At 44.7% G+C, this 18,960-nt stretch overlaps 3 protein-coding genes across 5 annotated transcripts; 2 read left to right on the top strand and 1 right to left on the bottom strand.

Annotated features, from left to right (window-relative positions):
* Window positions 1–713: 713 nt before the first annotated feature.
* On the top strand, window positions 714–2,307 carry LOC100827827. Its single transcript, XM_003578461.4, has 3 exons — window positions 714–972; window positions 1,085–1,261; window positions 1,387–2,307. The coding sequence occupies exons 2-3, from the start codon at window positions 1,181–1,183 to the stop codon at window positions 1,906–1,908; spliced, it is 603 nt and encodes a 200-aa protein (XP_003578509.3). The 5' UTR covers window positions 714–972; window positions 1,085–1,180; the 3' UTR covers window positions 1,909–2,307.
* Window positions 2,308–8,060: 5,753 nt separating this feature from the next.
* LOC100830261 (dehydrodolichyl diphosphate synthase 6) lies at window positions 8,061–10,311 on the top strand. Of its 3 annotated transcripts, none has more exons than XM_024454893.1 (3): window positions 8,061–8,079; window positions 8,954–9,018; window positions 9,122–10,311. In XM_024454893.1, exons 2-3 carry the CDS (start codon window positions 8,995–8,997, stop codon window positions 9,995–9,997), a joined length of 900 nt encoding a protein of 299 aa, XP_024310661.1. In that variant the 5' UTR covers window positions 8,061–8,079; window positions 8,954–8,994; the 3' UTR covers window positions 9,998–10,311. The 3 variants fall into 3 exon arrangements, with proteins under 3 accessions (XP_024310661.1, XP_003578517.1, XP_024310660.1); XM_003578469.4 differs by lacking the exon at window positions 8,061–8,079 and adding an exon at window positions 8,308–8,514; XM_024454892.1 differs by lacking the exon at window positions 8,061–8,079 and adding an exon at window positions 8,308–8,514 and having other exon boundaries at window positions 8,954–10,311.
* A 5,970-nt stretch (window positions 10,312–16,281) lies between these two features.
* Window positions 16,282–18,029, bottom strand: LOC100825353. The gene is made up of 3 exons (XM_003578453.4): window positions 17,442–18,029; window positions 17,079–17,217; window positions 16,282–16,937 (listed from the first exon to the last, which is right to left on the bottom strand). Exons 1-3 carry the CDS (start codon window positions 17,850–17,852, stop codon window positions 16,531–16,533), a joined length of 957 nt encoding a protein of 318 aa, XP_003578501.2. The 5' UTR covers window positions 17,853–18,029; the 3' UTR covers window positions 16,282–16,530.
* Window positions 18,030–18,960: the final 931 nt, after the last annotated feature.

Here is an 18,960-nt window from a genome sequence, read left to right as displayed (position 1 = left end):
CCTGTCCTTCCTTATCTCGTCCCCAAGATATCAGGATACATATATATACAGTGGAGTACTAGCTAGATCAGTAGATCTCCTTGCAACATATACATAGCAATTAATGCAGATATGTCAAATGTGCAATGCCTTTGCTTGTTTTCAGTGACAAGCTGACAGCTCCATCTTACTAGGTACAGTTGCTTGCTTGTACTACTACATACACACAGTTGCATACACAATCCAAAGCTCTCTTTTTTTGAGCTTCACAGAAACCAAAACTTCTTCAACTTCACACAAGAACAATGATCTTAACTCTCAAGCAGTTACGCATGGTACTAAATACCTATCCACATTGTGGATTTTGTTCATGCAGTAATAATCAAGGCACCACCATTTCTTATATTGTGTCATTGCTACCACATGAACCATTGAAATAATTTGCATCACACACAAAGTGTATCCTCCTGTTTGAAATGCACTCCTCCTCCTGGCCAGTTTTAATACTAGTATTGCCTCAACAAAAAAAAGGGATAGGTTTTAGTATTAGTAACTGCTGGTGTGACCCATGCATTGCATTGTGCCAGGAAGATTAAACAAGACTTGTGCAGGGGCCTGTCTGCTCTGGGAGGGGCAGTGCCTGGCCTTCTTCCATGCAAGTGAGTGCCACTGGGTCTCTTGTTGCTTGGCATGCCAAAAAGTAGGGCTGCCAAAAGCAAAATTGAAATAAAAATATGTGTGTCTACCTAGTGTCCAGTGTCAGGCACCATGCCAATGCCATGCCATGGCAGCTGTGTTTATAAATCAGGACCTCCTCCCTCTGCAACTGCAACCTGCAATTCCCAGTGTCTCAGCAACAACAACACCTGTTCTTTAGCCTTCCCTCCATTCTGCTAAATATCTTGCTTGGCCCATGCAAGCTTGGTGCAAAGCTTGCTGAGGAAATTGGGCCGGAGAAGAGAGGAGAAGTGTCTTGTGAGTTCTTGGCTGCAGGTCAGTTAAATTGCTTGATGTCTGAAGATGTTGTTTGCATCGATCTCTGTCAGAGATTGTTCTGATAGCATTATAGCAGTTTAAATTTAGCTTTGTTTCCACATTTTTGCAGGGAAGTACTAGTGAATTTGGTGTGACCTGAGTAATTTGATCAAGTTTGAAGAGGGTTTTAAGTAAGCTGAATTTAAAAAGGTTAGAAGAGATCGATATGGGCAAGCTTGTGAGGCAGTGTGACATGGAGGTGATGAAGATGGCCATGCTCAAGCATGAGGAGACCTTCAGGCAGCAGGTATATATACAGCAATTCATCTTCTTCCTTCCTTCCTTCCTTCCCTCTTCTCCACCATTAATTTGAAAGCGAGCTATATATGCTAATGGAATCGATAACGAGCTGATCATCACTTTCTCTGGCAGGTTCACGAGCTGCATCGGCTGTACCGCATCCAGACGCAGCTCATGGGCGCCAGCGCCACCGGCCGGCAGCCGCGGCGCCGCAGCAGCAAGCAGCCGCGGCGGGCGCTGGACCTGCAGCTCCCCGCCGACCAGTACATCGTCGGCGCCGGCGCCGGCGCCGGAGCCGAAGAAGACGAGGACGGATGCGGCACGGAGCTGGAGCTGACGCTGGCCGTCGGCGGGAGGAGGCCGGCCTGCGTCGCCGCCACCCGCAAGAACAGCAGCGGCGGCTTCTCCTCCCCGTTCGCGTCCGACGACTGCTCCGGCGGCGGCGGCAGCGCGACGAGCCTGTCGTCCTCGCCGCCGTCTTCGGTCGAGTACCCCGTCGCGCTCCATGGCTACGCGCTCCCGATGCCGCCGCCGCCTCCGTGCCAGAGAGCCATGGCGTTCGACCACCTCGGAGCCAGCGGGGAGGCCATGGTGAAGTACTCGCCGTGGCAACTCGTGCAGTGCCAGCAGTACCTCAGCCTCAGGATGACATGAACACAGATGATTAAGCTCGCCCATCATCGTCGATCCATGCCATGATCACATCCACATCGCATTGATCATCTCCATGTCCATATGGCATTGCGTTGTAGAAGAAGAAGCCGCTATTTAGTTTTTTTTTTCTCTTTCTTTCTCTTATCTCTTCCTTTTCTTTGATTTCCTGTTGTGTTGCTAGGTGAGACATCGATGATGAAAGCTTTGGGGAAGCTGGTCATGGATTAATCCTAATCCCCAAGCTGCTAGTATAATTGGTTCATGACTGGCTAGCTAGCTAATGAGTACAATGCTGATTGATTCAGTAGTTAGTTAGTTAATGTACTTCAGGCTTTCTGCAGACACCAGAACAGTGTGAATTGATTGATGAATAACATGTCATGCTCATCGTTTGTAAAAGTTGCATGGATGGATGCATATGCAAAGGGGGTAGGGCAGGAAAAGGGGAGTTTTTGCAGTAAAAAGCAACATCCATGCCAAAAGTAACGGTGAGTACTAGAGTTTCAGAATTTTCGAAAAGAAACGTTAAGAAAGCATATACTCCATCCGTCCCATGTTAAGTGATTCAAATTTGTCCAAATATAGATGTATGTATGTCTAAAAGCGTCTACATACATGTAATGGAAAGTCACTTAATATGGGACGGAGGGAGTATATTGGATGAACTTTGGTGGGCCTGCCAAAATGAAGGAAGTTTCGGGGATTATGGGACGGAGGGAGTATATTGGATGAACTTTGGTGGGCCTGCCAAAATGAAGGAAGTTTCGGGGATTTCAGTAATTATTCAGGTATTTTGGCCTTTAAAATTCCACCAAAATTTATCAGAGTTGTACCGAAACATAAATTTGTCCATCACAAGTTACACATGCTAATTTACTCGGCTCTCATTAAAGAGAGAAAAACAACATAATGAATTTTTGGCAAAAAAAACAATATTTTTTTGAGAAAAAGGAAAAACAACAAGTTAATTGCTCGGCTCTCATCGAACAAACGAGCTATTGTGTGCCGGGCACAAATTCTTGGCAAACTATTTTTGTATTGAAAGGATAAAAATTCAAGGCCTACCTAAATTACCATAATTTCGTTGAAATTTTAAACCTGTTATGCCGCTCTGATGTTCAGTGTACCATCAACTGAAGATTAGATTTTTTTTCTTGAAAACGTACAAAGGGGGTAATCATTATGTGTAGTAACTTAAATGTAACCCATCCCAGTCTATCTATCACAAGGAGGGCAAACAAAAAAAAAACGAATGTGTTTCATCTTGGGAGCAAAAAATGCTCTCTCATTGCATTCGACATAGGAGGAGGAGGCAGACAGGCAGTGAAGGGTTGTTCGCCTGATAGGATTGGGAAGCGAACACATGCCTAGTAAAAACGGAAAGGAAACATTGCTAAATAAAAAAAAACAAATTAAGTACTGAGACCAGGCAAATTATAACCACACGGCGAAGAAATCTCGAGTACGCAAGCCTTGCCACTGCAGCAACCAAACCGAAAGCAGAGTTTCTTTAAAAAAAGGACCGAACTCGCATGTGATTTATGCCCATGTATATATAGTGTCTATCTTGGATCAAACACAAGAAGATATTAATTTCTCGTAAATAAAAGATAGTTGGGTCGTTGGCTTCAGTGGCTTGTACTCGAGCTAAGTAGCTGACAAATTAACCAACTTTAAAAAAAAAGAACATTCGATCGCACGCAGTAGTGCCGTACGGCATGTGAATCCCCGGCTCTCCGGCAGGACTCCCGGCGGTAGCATCCGATTAAGAAAACAACGACAGCAATATCCAACATCGGCGACCACTAACTTATTACTACTACCTAAAAAACAAATCCACGTGTAAATGGGTGTATCGATGAATCGATCTGGCCTAAAAAAACACCTCTATCTACATGCAGTTCTTATTAGTACCTCCGTCTGGTTTTATAAGGACTATTGAATTTCGTGCCAAGCTTTGACCAACAACTATACAAATAATATTTGATATATATGTATATAAAATTATATCATCAGAAAGAGTTTTTCAATACGAATCCAACGATATTTTTTTTGTGCCAAAATATCATCGTATTACCAATATACTCCCTCCGTTTCATAACGGGTCTTATAAACCCGGACAGAGGGGGTAGAAGGTCCCTCCTATTTTAGATAACATTCTTTTTCCTTATCTCAGGGTGTCTAAGAAGATTATTTTTTTAGCATGCTCCGTTCGTGCACAAATAAGTGTATTTTTAGGTTTGGTTCTAAGTCAAAATAAATAAATAGATTCAACCGACTTTTTTGAAAAAAGTAGCAACGCATATGACTCGATACATTATGAGACTACATTTCAAAACGGATCTAATAATGCAAATTCAGTGCATAAATGTTGATACGTTTTCCAATAAAATCGATCAAACTTTAACATCTTTGACTTGGAACAAAAACTGAAGTACATTAGTTGATGAGTTCTGAGAAATGCTCCCTCCTCCTTGGGAAAAAATGCACTCAAGTAGAAGGGGATTTAGTGGCTGCAACCCTTAACTTTACCTCAGTTGGATTTGAGGAAAAATATCTAGGGTTTCCAATTCCCGAGGGTCGAATGAAGAATGGTAAATTTCAATCCGTCAAAGAAAAAATCTCAAAAAGACTGTCTGACTAGTCTGAGAAGTACAAGTGGAGGTAAAGAGGTACTAATAAAATCTGTGGTGCAGGCTATCCCAACCTATATCATGAGTGTCTTCAGATTTTCAACTGGCCTTTGTGAAGAGCTTGCTCAGATCACAAGGAATTTTTGGTGGGGAGATGAGGAAAATAAACTTAGGATTCACTGGCTGGCTTGGGAAAAGGTTATTAGACCAAAAATTTTTGGAGCTGTTGAGTTTAGAGACTTGCAAGCCTTCAACCAAGCCTTACTGGCCAGACAGGCTTGCGCTTGTTAACAAAGCCTGAGAGCCTCTGTGCTAGGTTGCTGAAAGCAAAGTACTACCCCCATGGCGAGCTAACTGACACATCCTTCATCAAGAACACATTGCCTGGTTGGCAAGGAATCATGCACGGGCTGGACCTACTTAAGAGAGGAGTCATATGGCGTGTCCATGATGGAAAGAAAATCAGAGTCTGGCGTGACAGCTGGCTTCCCCGGGGAAATATGAAAATATCCGCCAACCTGAGAGGCTCGCGGATTAGGAAAGTGGAAGATCTGATAAATGTTAACACTAAGAGCTGGGACGTACAGAAGGTTACAGATTCCTTTATGCCACATGACGCTGAGGAAGTGTTGAAAATAAGAATTCCCCAGCATGATGGCGAAGATTTTGTGGCGTGGTTTCCAGAAAAATCGGGCATTTTCACTGTCAAAAGCGCCTACAGACTTGCCCTAACTAACAAGATTAATCTTGGCAACAACTCCTCGAGTGCATTACCTGATGGCGAACGAAGGCTGTGGCAATGCATCTGGCAGACCAATGTGCCTCCAAAAGTGAAAATCTTCTGCTGGAAGCTAGCAACGAACTCCTTAGCAGTGCAGCAAGCTAGAAGCAAAGGCTTGAAAAAAAACACTTCCCACCTGTAGTATTTGTGGCCGTGAAGATGAAACCTGTTATCATGCGGTTATGACATGCACCAAGGCACTAGCTCTTAGACATGAGATGAGAAAAATCTGGCCCCTACTGCCAGACGCCCAAATGCCCAATAATGGGCCTGACTGGTCCTTGATCTGCCCGGACAAGATGGATGGTGGAGTGAGGCAAAAAACGATGCTTTTGTGGTGGCGAGCTTGGCACCTCCGCAACGATATCATCTTCGGACAAGGAAAAGCTACTGTTGGTGACTCGGTGGTTTTCCTAAAGAATTTGGTAGATACTTTGGAGGGTGTAAGAGAAATGCAACACAACGTTGATAGCAAAGGGAAATCTCCGATGCTCTGCAGCCCACCCAAGCCGGTGGCCACTGCCACTCCCTGCACTAGCAATTGGAGCTGACCACCCCCTGGCTGGCTCAAACTGAACACCGATGCGGGTTTTGACCCACAGACTCAAGATGCTACCTGGGGAACGGTGTTAAGAGACAACTTGAGAAATGTGTTGTGGTCTGCGTGGGGTAACCTGGGCAGAGTTTCTTCTGCACTAGTGGCCGAAAGCCTTGCTTGCTTAAAGGGATTGCTTGCTACTCATATTGACCCAGGAAGGAAACTGGAGGTCGAATCGGATTGTGCCAACCTTGTGTCTGGTTTGTGCATGAAGACTCTTAATCGATCAGAGATAGCAGGAATCATCGGCGACATCAAAAAACTTGCAGGACACTTCACCTCAGTGACGTTTCACAACGTCGGTAGGGCTGGCAATGGTGTGACACATGAACTTGTGAAATTAGGCCGCACTGTCCAGTCAAACCTCTTGTTAGGCTATGATGTACCCCACTGTGTGTTACCCTCTCTTGTCTCATACTCACGCTTGTACGAGGATGATTGATTCTTAGTATATCCAGATGTTTTCCTTTACGTGGACGGAGGGAGTGTGTCCATTTTCGAGAAGTCTTTTTTCTTCACCACCGGGCGTACTCGTTATTTGTTTTCTCCGCTGCTTCCATTCGAGAGGAAAGACTATTTACAACAAAGAGGCAAAACTAAAATCTCTGGCGGTCGAACCGTGCGCTGGATCCCGTCACCGCAGCAGCCACGGCGCGGTGGATCTCGTCACCGCCGCCGCTGATCCCGTCAACCGGCGCCCCTTCAACGCATCGCCCGTCCTATCGCTGGGCCTCTCTCTCTCTTTCTGGATTTCCTTCGACAGACCGTCTCTCTCTCTCTGTGCGCAGTTCGTCGGAAGGATATTCGGGCGTAATGGGCTGTAGAAAGAATACAGTACTACTAAAACAACCATCCAAGTGGGCTTTTCGGTCTACTAGTAGGTTGGATGAAAAAAATGCGGACGCCGTAGATTACCTCTATAAACGGGCCTAAAACGGCAATCCAGCCCGGACATTCGTGATAGGCCAGAAACCTAGGCCCGTCGCACGTTTCCTGGTAGAAGTGGCCCATATGCCTGCGGAGAGAATCGGACAAGTCCATTCTCCATTCGGATGTTGACTTGCTGACTTTGCTAATAAAACCTGTCATTTGGATTGTGGCAAAAAACAGGATACAGCTGTACATTCACGGGACCCACCGTTTTTACACCGTTTGAGGTGGGAAAAGCACCACCCCGGCCTGTCAGCAGTGGGCCCGCAGCACTCCCGGCTTCGCTGCGCCCCGCAGACTTTTGCTCTTCTTGGTCATCTCTTCCCTTCCCCGGCCATGCTTTGCTCTCGATTTCCCCCATTCCGGCCGCAGGCGATACGCCGTCCTCAATCGAGCACCTCCAAAAGTCCAAACTCCTCCCGTAGCCACCACCTCCAGCCGCTCGATTCCCCGCCCTGCACCGGTACGCACAGATCGATCCATCCCCATGGGATCCCTGACTCCTTGACTCATGATTCCTCTCCTCCCCGATTCCCTCTTCTCTCCCGATTCGCGCCGCCACCCTTCAGATCCACCGCCGGCAACTCGCCCCCTCCACCCTCCGGCTATCGAGGCACCACGCCCACCACCCTCCTCCACACTCAGGCCGAAGCCCATCTTGCCGCCTCTCCCACGAAGATCCGGCAGCGTGGCGCTCATCTCGGAGTTCATCTTGTCCCGGTCCAAGACCCTCCACCGAGCTGCTCATCCACGCCCGCCGCCATGCTCGCCCTCCCTGCCTCCCTTCCATGTAGATCCATCTCGGTGTGCGGAGCTCCTTCCCCTACGTACCAAGCCGCCGTAACAATCTGAATTTTTGTTCCTTATTTTCGATCTTTGATTTGTTTTGTTCTTTCTTGGGGGTTGATTAAGAACTGATTTTTTTTTTCTTTGTCCACTGCGGCACCGGCTGCAGGTAGTACACTGCGTCACCGGCTGCCCCACGCCCGCCGACGTCCTCTGCCTCCTCTTCGTCTGTGGAGGATTTTGACGCCTGGCTCGCCAACAAGCTTCTGCAGATCCTACGAAACGTAGTACAGGTATCTTTTTTAAAGAATATATTTAGTTAACTGCAATTTTTTTGGATTATTGATCTCATTGTGTGTTTCTTGTAGAACTCGGGGTCACAATTCATAAGGGAAGGAGAAGGAGTTGTGATTATCTACGCAGAAGGAGGAGACGTAGTACAGGTATCTGCAAATTTTTTGGATTATGTACGCAGCTTGCCTAGTTTCTTATGACGTCCACTGTCCTTTCCTACCCCATGTCGTGCTATCGCGGACTCAAAGCTGCCGCCGGGCACCGTATAGCTTTGCTCCGTCCTGAGGCTCAGATTTCTCCTCACGTCAACGTGTACTCTCCCCGTAGGCCGTAGCGTACTAGCGTGTCTCCGTCATTCTCCCTCTCGATCCTTCCTCCCGATAAGAAACCCCCAAACCCCATCCTCCAACGATTAGCACCACCAGACGTCCCCCGCCTCCTCCCAAGCCAACGCCACCGCCCCGCACCGGCGGCGCGGAGATCCAGCTCGGGCGAGGGGAGCCAGATCCTCGACCTCCAGAGCGAGCACGGCGCGGGGCACGAAGGCGGCGGCCGGCGGCAGCAGCAGCTGGCGGACAGAGAAGGTGAGTTTCAATCCCTCTGGAACTCGTCTATGGTTCACTTAAGGAAAATTTGTGCCGCCAAAGAACTCAATGGCAATTAAAATCCGGTGCTGCAAATCCAAATGCCGTCTTTCGGTCCCAGTTTCATATCTTCACACCAGTTCCAATTTTTCTGCAAGCTTCTCATCTACTTCTATTTGATAGTCCCAAGATGACCCTCATTTCTTCCTTAAAGAGGTCTGGGTTGTCTTGGGTGATTGACATGTTCATACTGCCCTTGAAGAAGCATAAAAGATCAATTGTTGACAGTTTTTTTTCCTTTTCTTTCCCAGTGTACATCCTGCTTAATTCTGTAGTAGTAGTGATGATATACATCTGGTACTCATTTTTCTGACGGTGAATGCTCGCTTCTCCCCTCTTCCTTGGAAATCTGAAACTTTATATCTTTTCCTGTTTGCAGCTTTGAATATTGGCGCATTGGTTGGTTGACCCCTAGTGGAAATGCTTGATTCACTTATCAGCCAAGTACAGATCCACAACTAGCTATATGGCTTTTATATCTGCACTTCTTCTAACACTTCGCAAAGGCACTGATAGTTTTGTTTGTCATGCTGTTCATGATTTGAAGATGGAGAAGGAGAAGCAGCCTGATGAGATAGTCACAACTGGTGTTCTTGAAAGTCTGCAGAATTTTATACGCAAATGCATCGTAGCTGTCCTCTCATATGGCCCGATGCCTAGACACATTGCGTTTATTATGGACGGTAACCGCAGATATGCTAAATCCAGAAGTATCAAGGAAGGCGCCGGTCATAGGGTGGGCTTCTCTGCTCTGATGGCAAGTCTTCTATACTGTTACGAAATGGGTGTGAAGTATATAACAGTTTATGCATTTAGCATTGACAATTTTAAACGGGACCCAACTGAGGTGCAAACTTTGATGGAGTTAATGGAGGAAAAGATCAATGAGCTGTTGGAGAACAGAAATGTGATCAATAAGGTTAACTGCAAGATCAACTTCTGGGGGAACCTGGACATGCTTAGCGAACCGGTTCGACTGGCAGCTCAGAAATTGATGGCGAGCACCTCCAGAAACGCAGGGTTAGTCTTATCTGTTTGCATGCCATACAACTCGACCTCTGAGATTGCAAACGCCGTCAATGAGCTCTGCGCAGAACGGAGGGATATGATGCAGAGAGAGCACGCTGGCAGCAGCAATGGCCGTGCTGTAGGTAGTGGCGCGCATTCGGATATTTCAGTGGCTGATTTGGACCGCCATATGTACACTGCTGGTTGCCCAGATCCCGACATTGTGATCCGGACCTCGGGTGAGACTCGGCTGAGCAATTTCCTCCTGTGGCAGACGACGTTTAGTCATCTGCAGAACCCGGAGCCTCTGTGGCCTGAGTTCTCCTGGAGGCACCTTGTCTGGGCGATATTACAGTACCAGAGAGTCTACCCTTACATTGAGCAAAACAGAATTCAGGCAAAGAAGCAGCTGTGAATGAAGTATCTCATCTCCTTTGGAAGGAGATAGAAAGATAAACAGATACGAAGAAAATGGTAACACCAATCTGTCCTGCCCAAAGTTGGCTATTATATTATTTACCTTGTACCAAAAGAGTGTAATTATGCGAACCATGTGTATTATGATGAGTAACCCTTCATTTCATTGTTGGGTTTGGAGTTACTGCGTACTTGCCAGTTAGCGTAAACATGAGTGTAAACAAAACATGGATATTGTAAGGAATACATATACTCAGTACTCACTAATATTTCTGCCAGCACCATGTAATAGTTTAAATTTGCCATGTTTTACATTTTCTTTCTTTTTTACATTTAATTTAGATTTTTCTAATTGATATGTATGCTCCACTTTACAGTATATGGTTCATAGTTGGCACAAAGTGGTAATGTATTCACAACTGATATGGTGTTAAAGGTTTCATCCAGTTTTCCTTAATTAATTATCAGAGAGACAACTCTATTAATTCTGTTTTATTAATGGAGATGTAGCAATTCTTGCTCTTTTGAGCGAGGTTCTTAAAACAAAGAGTATGTTTTCCTATCAAAATCGGCAAATCATTGAACCAGTGCTGAAGAATAGATGTACTTTTACCTTGGTCGAACAAACTGGGCATATAAACACTTTTCCCTTTTTTTCCTAGCTCTGGTGGTCATGGTCTCTTTTATAGGCTGCCTGTTTGGGGTGGATTATAATAATCTAGTCTTTTTTAACTAGGTTTGCTTATCTTACTGTTTGGCTCGCCAATATCTTTATCTCAGGCAGCTACTATCGAAGCAAATTATAAAAAGGAAATGATTTGCAGTACGACGTTTTGATGTCCGATAGATACGACATGACGTGACTAGAATTGAGCCTCCTGATGATTCTTCATCTAAGAAATTCAAATGCAGAGATGTACATTGAACTGGATGGGATTGTGACTTGTACGTACAATAATAATTGAAAAATACATCATAGTTCAGCCACACACTGAGACTTAACTGAAGAAAAACGTCAGGTTTTGATTGCAAACCGTGTTCAGTTGGTCAAAGCTGGTTGGCTGTCCGAATTAGAGCGTGAAACTCCATCTCGGACGTCCTTTTAGGGTTAGACAGCCATCATGCTGGGACATTGAAATCATGCAATTTAATTAGAACAAATTTCAAAACTTTAATTATTTGTTGTGCTCAAACCATCCGTCCCGACAGAGTGTAATTTGATGATTTTAAATTTATTGCATCCTATAAAAGTTGTGTATTACCCTAGCCGTTTTATGTTATTGCTTAATTCATGCTTGTATATTTAGTTTAAGTTATTTATTTATGGGATGTGCTAATGCACGACCATGCCCGCAAATTTCATCCCGTGCGTACACTCGAGGCAGCATGCCCGGTGACTATTTGCATGCATTAATGGACAAATTTAATGTCATCATCTATATTTTTTGAGATTTCAAATTTCAAAATGTCTTATCTCTGAAAATGTGTACTTGTTTTATGGTCCGTTTTTACGGTTAGGTTTGTCTCGACTAGATCTTTGAAACTAAATCTCATATTAGTATGTTTGAACAATATTTTTTTCGGGCCTACAAGTTAACAGCCAATAATGCATGAAGTTACCATCGTGTTAGTGACAAATAACCATGCGGTAAGTTCAAGCCAAATAGGCTGGTAATTTCTCCACTAAAGTTACCATCGAATAATATATACAAAAGTATCACCGAGTTAGCAACAAGTTACCATGTGAGAACTTCAAGCATATTGGTATGTTCGACGGAAAAAATTCATCTCAAAAGTTACCACCCGATAACATATGAAGTTGACATTCTTTTGATACTAAGTTACCACATGGCAAACTACGTACAAATAGAATGGTAGTTATGCATGAAAGTTACCCGCCAATAATTAATGAAGTTGCCACCCTATTACGACATGGCGGCCTTTTCAAAGTAAGATGAATTTTTTTTGCATTATCGATTGGTAACTTAAGTGCCTGATTTTTTATAGCAAAACATATCAAAATTGGATCTAAATTTAAAGATATCGTCGATATGAAGCGACTGGTGAAAACGGATTATAAATCAGACTGACGATTTGATCTACAAAACCTATTGAACTTTGAAAATGGACTAGTACAAAGAAAAGTGACCACATACAGCTGCACCCTCCGCACACCCAACTAACACCAAATTGGCATGCGAGGCAGCGCTGGACCAATCACGTCCGTGCGCATGAATCAGCCAGATAAAGAACGGTTTTATATTTGCATTTATTGCACCAAATGTTTTTTTAACCGTCCTATCGCATCAATTACTGCATAACCTTATTAATCTACATATGTATTTTTTTAATGAAAATGTATATGACTGTTGTTGTTGAAGAACAACACATGGATTATATATGATGTGTCTAGGGTGCAAGGGGGTTGTGGCCGTCTTTATTAATAAGATTGCCGCAACACTTATAGAAAAGACATCCCGACATTTTTCTTAATTAGGTTAGGTCGCAGTGTGTAGCACGATCTACTCCTATGTTAGAAAGTGTGGCAAGTGTCGTGCTTCGATTGTGGTCTTTCAGGGGTCTCTTTCCTTTTAGCTCATTAAAGTGAAGATGGAACAATGGTATTCGGTGAAGACTATAGACATTTTTGGTGGGATAGAGATGGAGAGGTAAAACCTGGTTCATGTAGACCAAGTGAAGAATGGTTTTCTACAGTGGACCATATGAGTTACCCACTTCTCTTTTCCCTTGTGGTACTTTCTCTTTTCCTCTCTCTTTATGTATCTCTTTTTCCACGTTGGTGTCCTTCCTCGTCGTGATTTGGCCCTTTCACGTGAAAGTCATTTCTGCCAGCTCCGCCACATAACAGCAGCATGCTGCCAGCCACGCGCTGCCATGTGGCGCCAACCCGGGCCCACCTATTTTTTAATCCGTGTACCAATGAAATATACCACTCATATATCATCCGCATATCATATATCAATAAAATATACCTTTCATATACCATACACCAATGAGATGGGCCCAGTCTGATGCCATGTGGGAGCCACTTGGGAGCACGTGTGAGGGTTTGCATGCCACCCGATAGCGTGATAGGTGGCGGAGGCGCTGGGCGTGATGCATGGGCATGGCATGTGTGTGAAGGTAAATTATGATTTTGACCTAAGAAAAGGTAAATTATCATTTTCCTAACTACTAGCATGCTAAATTGTATGGAAGCATCTTTAGGAGCTCTTTCTATTTCTGTTTTTCGGAATCTAGTACTCCCTCCGATTCTAAATTGTTGTCGAAATATTACGTGTATCATATTTGGACAAATTTAAATAAATAATTTAGGATCAGAGGGAGTAACTCTTTATTATTCGTTAGCAATTAGTACTTACTCTAGCTTTCGCTGTAGGATGATCTGATATTGTGCAACGTCTTTCGGCTCACAAACGAACGCAAGGGCCTTGCCGCAGAAATTTCTCTCTCTCTCTCTAACTTGTACAGTACTTCCATGCCCCAAATATTCGACACAGGTAATAATCTTGACCTCCTTTTGTAATTCTAATATGGAGTAATTAATACGCACTACTTCATTACATGACCCGGATAATGACATACTCCTAACTGCCTGCTCTGTTTTCAGATGGTCCGCTATCTCCTTTGCGCGAAGATCAGCTGAGGAGTATCTACGACGAGAATCCGCCGGATGGGGTTGGACTACAACGAAATCCAAAGCGCCCAAGGTCGACTAGTGCAGATGGTAAATCAATTGCTTGGACAGATTTCACCAAGATATACGTACAAGATGAGCGTGGCGGCTACAAGCTTGCTTACGCGGTGTGCCACATCTGTGATAATATGTTAAAAGCTGCTTCCGATAATGGCACCAAGACCCTGTGGAGGCATAAAGAAACATCCTCCTGCAAGCAATTGAAGCAACAAACGCAATAGTGGAGACGTGTTCTGCATCTGTAGTGCCTAGAATAGGAGTAGAGCATTTTTTTTTACCGCAACAAATAGGAGTAGAGCTAGATACAGGGAGGGGAACTCTCCGTGTCTTTAATTCGAAAATACTAGGACGAGGTTTTTTCCCCCAGGAAGCCAGCTCGACGTCAAATTTTGGACTGGGTTTTTTACTCGTCCGAAAAAAAATTGTACTGCAGTTTTCTTGATGAAATTTATTTTGTTATTCCCGTGTAATCTCAATGTGCCACGTCACTTATTTTTGGGACGGGGGAGTACGAAAAGACCAAATTGTTAGGTTCAAAATGAAAAGAAAACGCAAAGAAGCATGTCTATCGCGTGGACTACCAACTGAAGCAAGTGAAGACGTACGGCTCTGCACAATTTTCTTGATCTGTCCGGAGGAACATAAAATTCAACTTTTTTCTCCCACCTGTTCAATCGGTGTACAAATTTGATAAGGTACGCACTGCAGAAAGATGACCCTTTCATGTGCGTTTTTCCACCTGTTCAATCAGTATCAATGTGCGTGTGGCCATTTGTTCAGACGTGCTCGCTGCCCGTGCTCTATCCAGTTTGGGTGCGAAAATTAGGACCGATTACACGAAGGCAATGCATCACTCCAATGTAAATAAACACACACGATACGACTAGATTCTCTCTGCCGGGGATCGATGCATCATCCAATGGACGGAGTAAGTTGCAATTCCATCCTTTATGAACCGATAGTCGGATTCAGGACAATTATGCTTCCAACCTTTCCTTCATTGTCATTGTTAAAAACGAGGAATCAAGATTCCGATCGGTCCGAGAAGCTAGCCTTGCAACAGAACGCAGAGTCTTTTCACTGGGGGAAAAACAGAGAAGCATGGACCAAGATGACGGGCGGATCCATCCATCCTGGTCAAATTCTTGATCCCCCATCCAATCCTCGTCAATTGATCTCAGATTTAAGCTTTCCATCCCAGCCAAAGTAAACAGAAAGGATAAGAACTCCCCAATCATCCTCGTCCTCATCCTCACGTCACATGTCACTTGGTAATCAGAGCGCAGCGACGGGGTGTTTAACAGCAAATATACAATGACGGAAACGGTCGTCGGAAAAATTAAGTCTGAATTCAATAGTTGGAGAAGCCATCGGCAGAGAGTGTACACATAGAAATGGTTGGTGGAGGTGGCCCATTGGCCGTGTGCTACAATGCGTGTCCCCCTTTTTTAATTTTTTCCAAACAGTTCAGTTCAAATTTCAAGCAGTGCCACGTTAGTTGCATAATATCTATACATTTAGAAGAAAAAAAACTGTTAAAGAATACCTTATTCTACATTTGAAACTGACATCAAAATATATTTTGACTAAAAGGTGCGCGGACATAATAAGTTTTTCCTATGTTACTTCTTGTTAACTTTGATCGAATTCGTAAATAAAAATATCAACATATGCATTACCAACATATCCACACAGCTCCTCCAGTGTTGTTCATCAGCCTGAATTCTAACAGAGAGTTCGCGTAACGGAGAGCTTGACTCTAAAGAGATCACTCAGCTTGCACGGGGGAGAAAACGACAACCGACGAGCTGAAATTCTCACTTGCATTGGACTGAAAACGAAGCCATCGGAGCATTGGCCTTTTCCAGAATCGATCTTAGCTGTCCTTTGGCCGAGCTCCCGCTGGACGTACTCCCCAGTGTCGCTGGAGTTGGGGCTGACAATTGCTACGAGCATGCACATGTAGTTGCAGATTCAATTGGTCTTGCGGCCCCCCTTCTCCCTCCACCCCGTGCTGTTGGCAGAAACTTTGTATTCCCGTCATGCTTCGTGATGAAAAGGGGAGAAGTCCTAGGTTATTTTTTTTTTTTGTTCTTGAGGTCCTTAGGACACTGGGGCGGCCGGCGGCCTGCTACCTATATTCAGAGGGAAAACGACGCGTAGGACTGGAGCGATCTCAGCAAGGTAAACGAGGGAGGAAAAGCAGAGTTTGATATGCCGACCGTGATAACGCTCGTGTTACAGGAAACCTGTTCGTCTAGACCTTTGCAGTCACAGGAGGCATGTCCAACAAGGCAGCAAGATTACTGTCAGGCCACCGTGGCTCTGTACCTCTGCCTTTAGCACTTGCGCTGGACGAAGTAGTACCGGGAGGTACCAAACGATCAAAACCGTTAGCTGGACGTGGTATTGGACGGCTGAAATTATTTCTATGTTTCAGCTTAAATGGATTGACTCTTGGCCGTTAATCTTGTTTGTTCAATTCTAGTTTCAGTCAAGTTTCTGATGTACATATATCTTTGTTTGTTTTACCTCCTGCTCGCCCGCTTCTCTCCCCTCCCCACTTTGGTAAAAAAATGTTATTTCCAAATACAGTAGAAAATGTGTGTTACATTGGAATTGGATGGTGCATTGCCTGCGTGTAATCCATCTGAATTTTTGCATCATATCAGGCTTGGCGAAGCTAGAGCAGAGAACTATTGGGCTCCGCTTCACTATTTAAGGTGCAATCTTCCACTAACAAACACTGGCTAAGCTAATTCAATGAAAGACTCGGCGAATTTTATTGGGTTCACGGCGCTGCCCCTAACAAGCTAGATAGAACTTGGGCAGCGAGCACGTGAGTAGTCTGGCACTACAGATGCAGAGCACCTCCCCTGCTGCTGTGTCTGTTGCTTCACTTGCTTGCATGAGCATGTTTCGTGATGCCTCCACAGGGTCTTGGTGCCATTCTTGGAAGGAGCTTTTAACAACTTATCGCAGATATGGCACACCGCGTAAGCAAGTTTGAATTTGCCATACTCATCTGAGTCATCTCTTACGTATATCTTGGTGAAATTCCTCCAAATATCTGATTTACCATCTGGACCAGTCGATCTTGGGCGCTTTGTCTTTGGTTGTAGTCCAACCCCATGCCCCTGATTCTGGCCGTTGAAGCACTCACTCAACGAACTTATGCGACTGTTCAACTGCTCTTCACGCACAGGCGATAGGGGACCATCTGAAAAAAGAGCAGGCAATAGTGAAGTACTACCTCCATATCTTTACAAAACTGCCGACGCCAATTAATTAGTAACGAAAGGAGTATTAATCTTTTAATTAGTACTCCTACTCCATTATTGCAGGAGGTCAAGCTTATTACCCGTGTCGAGTTCTTCGTGATAGAGAAATCTGAAAAGCGTATCGAGATGGTCAGGAATTTGAGGGTAAATTGCCTCATCTGGGGACATGACCTCGCCTTTGTTTCTCACCCGGAAAACCACACAAAGCATCAGCTCATCCTACGGTGAAAGCTGGCCGAGTCAGACTAATATCAGTACTTCCTCGGTTTCAAAATAAGTGACTTGAATTTGTATATGTTTTTATACAAATTCAAGTCACTTATTTTAGAAAAGCGGGAGTAATAATAATTGATGGAAATAAAAGAGGGTTTCTGGATTCGTCTGAAAAAACAGCTCCTAATAAAATCATGCATGCATCGCTGATTTAACTGTTCCTAGATTACCTGCAGAAACAAGTCACGCCCTTCATCCTTCGGCTCCAACAATTTGTACTGGATCATGATCCAGTCCGATTTGTCACGGTTGCGAAACATTCTCGTCTGCCTGACCCCCGTGTACTCAGGGCCAGCTGAAGAACGGACCGCGTACAAGGGGCTTGGTACAAACCGGTAGGAGCCCCAGCACGACTGACGTATCTCCAGCTGGTTCATAACGTCCCCCGACATCAGGAAGCAGGATGGAAGCTCGGACGGGGCCAGCCCGACGAGGTGGGCGTTGACCGGCAACCGTTCCCACCCCCGCGCCAGCTTCTCTGCATCGTATAAAGCCGTCCTTTGTTGGAGGAGGTCAAGCAGCTCCTGGTCGCTGGTGGCGAAAACGTCGATTTGTGGGATCACAGTGTAATCGTCGGCCATCGCGCCTGCCAGAGATCCGACGAGATCGATCTGTGCGTAACGGTGCAGGGAGGGGGTGGCTGGTGGTGGTGGGTAGGGTGGTGCTTGAGCTCGATCGGGTGGTGGGTGAATCAGTGGATGCAGGGGTGCTGGGTCGAGGAGGACGGCTTGTGTTTCTGTATGTGTATCGCTGGGTGGAGGGTGGGGATGGAGCACAGCACGGCTTATAAAGAAAATAAAGAAAAGGCTCGGGACTCGGGTAACCCGACGAGTGCTCTGAGCCCGGTGCTCGGGACTCGGGTAACCCGGCCGGGCTCAAAACCTCGCCATCAACCAGCGTGTAAACAATGCGGTAAAAACCCCGATAAAAAAAAAGTCTGGCTACGGCTAAAACGATCATGTACGTCCAAAGTAATGATCGTACGGTTAAGAAGGCGTCGGCTGAGAAAAACACGATCTTAAAAAGGATTGTACGGCCGAGAAGGCGTCGACCAACTGAGAAAAACACGGTCTCAGACGACTGAGTCCAAGCAAAACCGAAAGAAAAAACAATGTGATAAAAACAATACCAGTGTATAAAAAATAAGTGGTGGGTTGCGGTGATTTTTATGATGTGTGTAAATAGTCCCGATGAATTTTACGGATAACTTGATCAATAAGATAGATATAAGATAAGTGGTGTGGTGGAGTGGGTCCACAGTCCACTGTCCTATCACGCGTGTCCCTTTTTTTTCAAAGCAGTTCAGTTCAAAGTTTTTTTAATACTTTGAACGAGTATGCACAATAAAAATACTAACATATGCTTTCTCAACTAGTATTATTAGGACTACTGTTTTCAAATAGTGCACTTTGGTATATATGTATTTTTTCAATAAACTCAAAATTTGGTCAAAGTTGACTTAGAATAAAGGAACCTAAATAGACTACTCCCTCCCTCCGACACATATTATTTGTCAAAATATTACATGTATATAAACGCTTTTTAAATATACATACATCCATATTTGAGCAAATTTGAGACAAGTAACACGAATCAGAGGGAGTAATTTTTTAAAAAAGAAATACATAGATGAAAGAAACTAAGAGAGTAGTACACATGGTACTAGGGTGTGTTTGGGACCGGTCCAAC

This window comes from Brachypodium distachyon, chromosome 4 (genome assembly GCF_000005505.3).
Source record: "Brachypodium distachyon strain Bd21 chromosome 4, Brachypodium_distachyon_v3.0, whole genome shotgun sequence".
NCBI classification, from domain to species: domain Eukaryota; kingdom Viridiplantae; phylum Streptophyta; class Magnoliopsida; order Poales; family Poaceae; genus Brachypodium; species Brachypodium distachyon.
This window is presented reverse-complemented; position numbering and strand designations above follow the sequence as displayed.

Coding starts and splice junctions, on each gene's coding strand:
- LOC100827827 (XM_003578461.4), top strand. CDS start 1,181: ATGGGCAAGCTTGTGAGGCAGTGTGACATGGAGGTGATGAAGATGGCC. Junction 1,262..1,386: donor AGGAGACCTTCAGGCAGCAG/GTATATATACAG, acceptor TTTCTCTGGCAG/GTTCACGAGCTGCATCGGCT.
- LOC100830261 (XM_024454892.1), top strand. CDS start 9,041: ATGGCTTTTATATCTGCACTTCTTCTAACACTTCGCAAAGGCACTGAT.
- LOC100825353 (XM_003578453.4), bottom strand. CDS start 17,852: ATGGCCGACGATTACACTGTGATCCCACAAATCGACGTTTTCGCCACC. Junction 17,218..17,441: donor GGCGTGACTTGTTTCTGCAG/GTAATCTAGGAA, acceptor CTTTCACCGTAG/GATGAGCTGATGCTTTGTGT. Junction 16,938..17,078: donor TCACGAAGAACTCGACACGG/GTAATAAGCTTG, acceptor CTCTTTTTTCAG/ATGGTCCCCTATCGCCTGTG.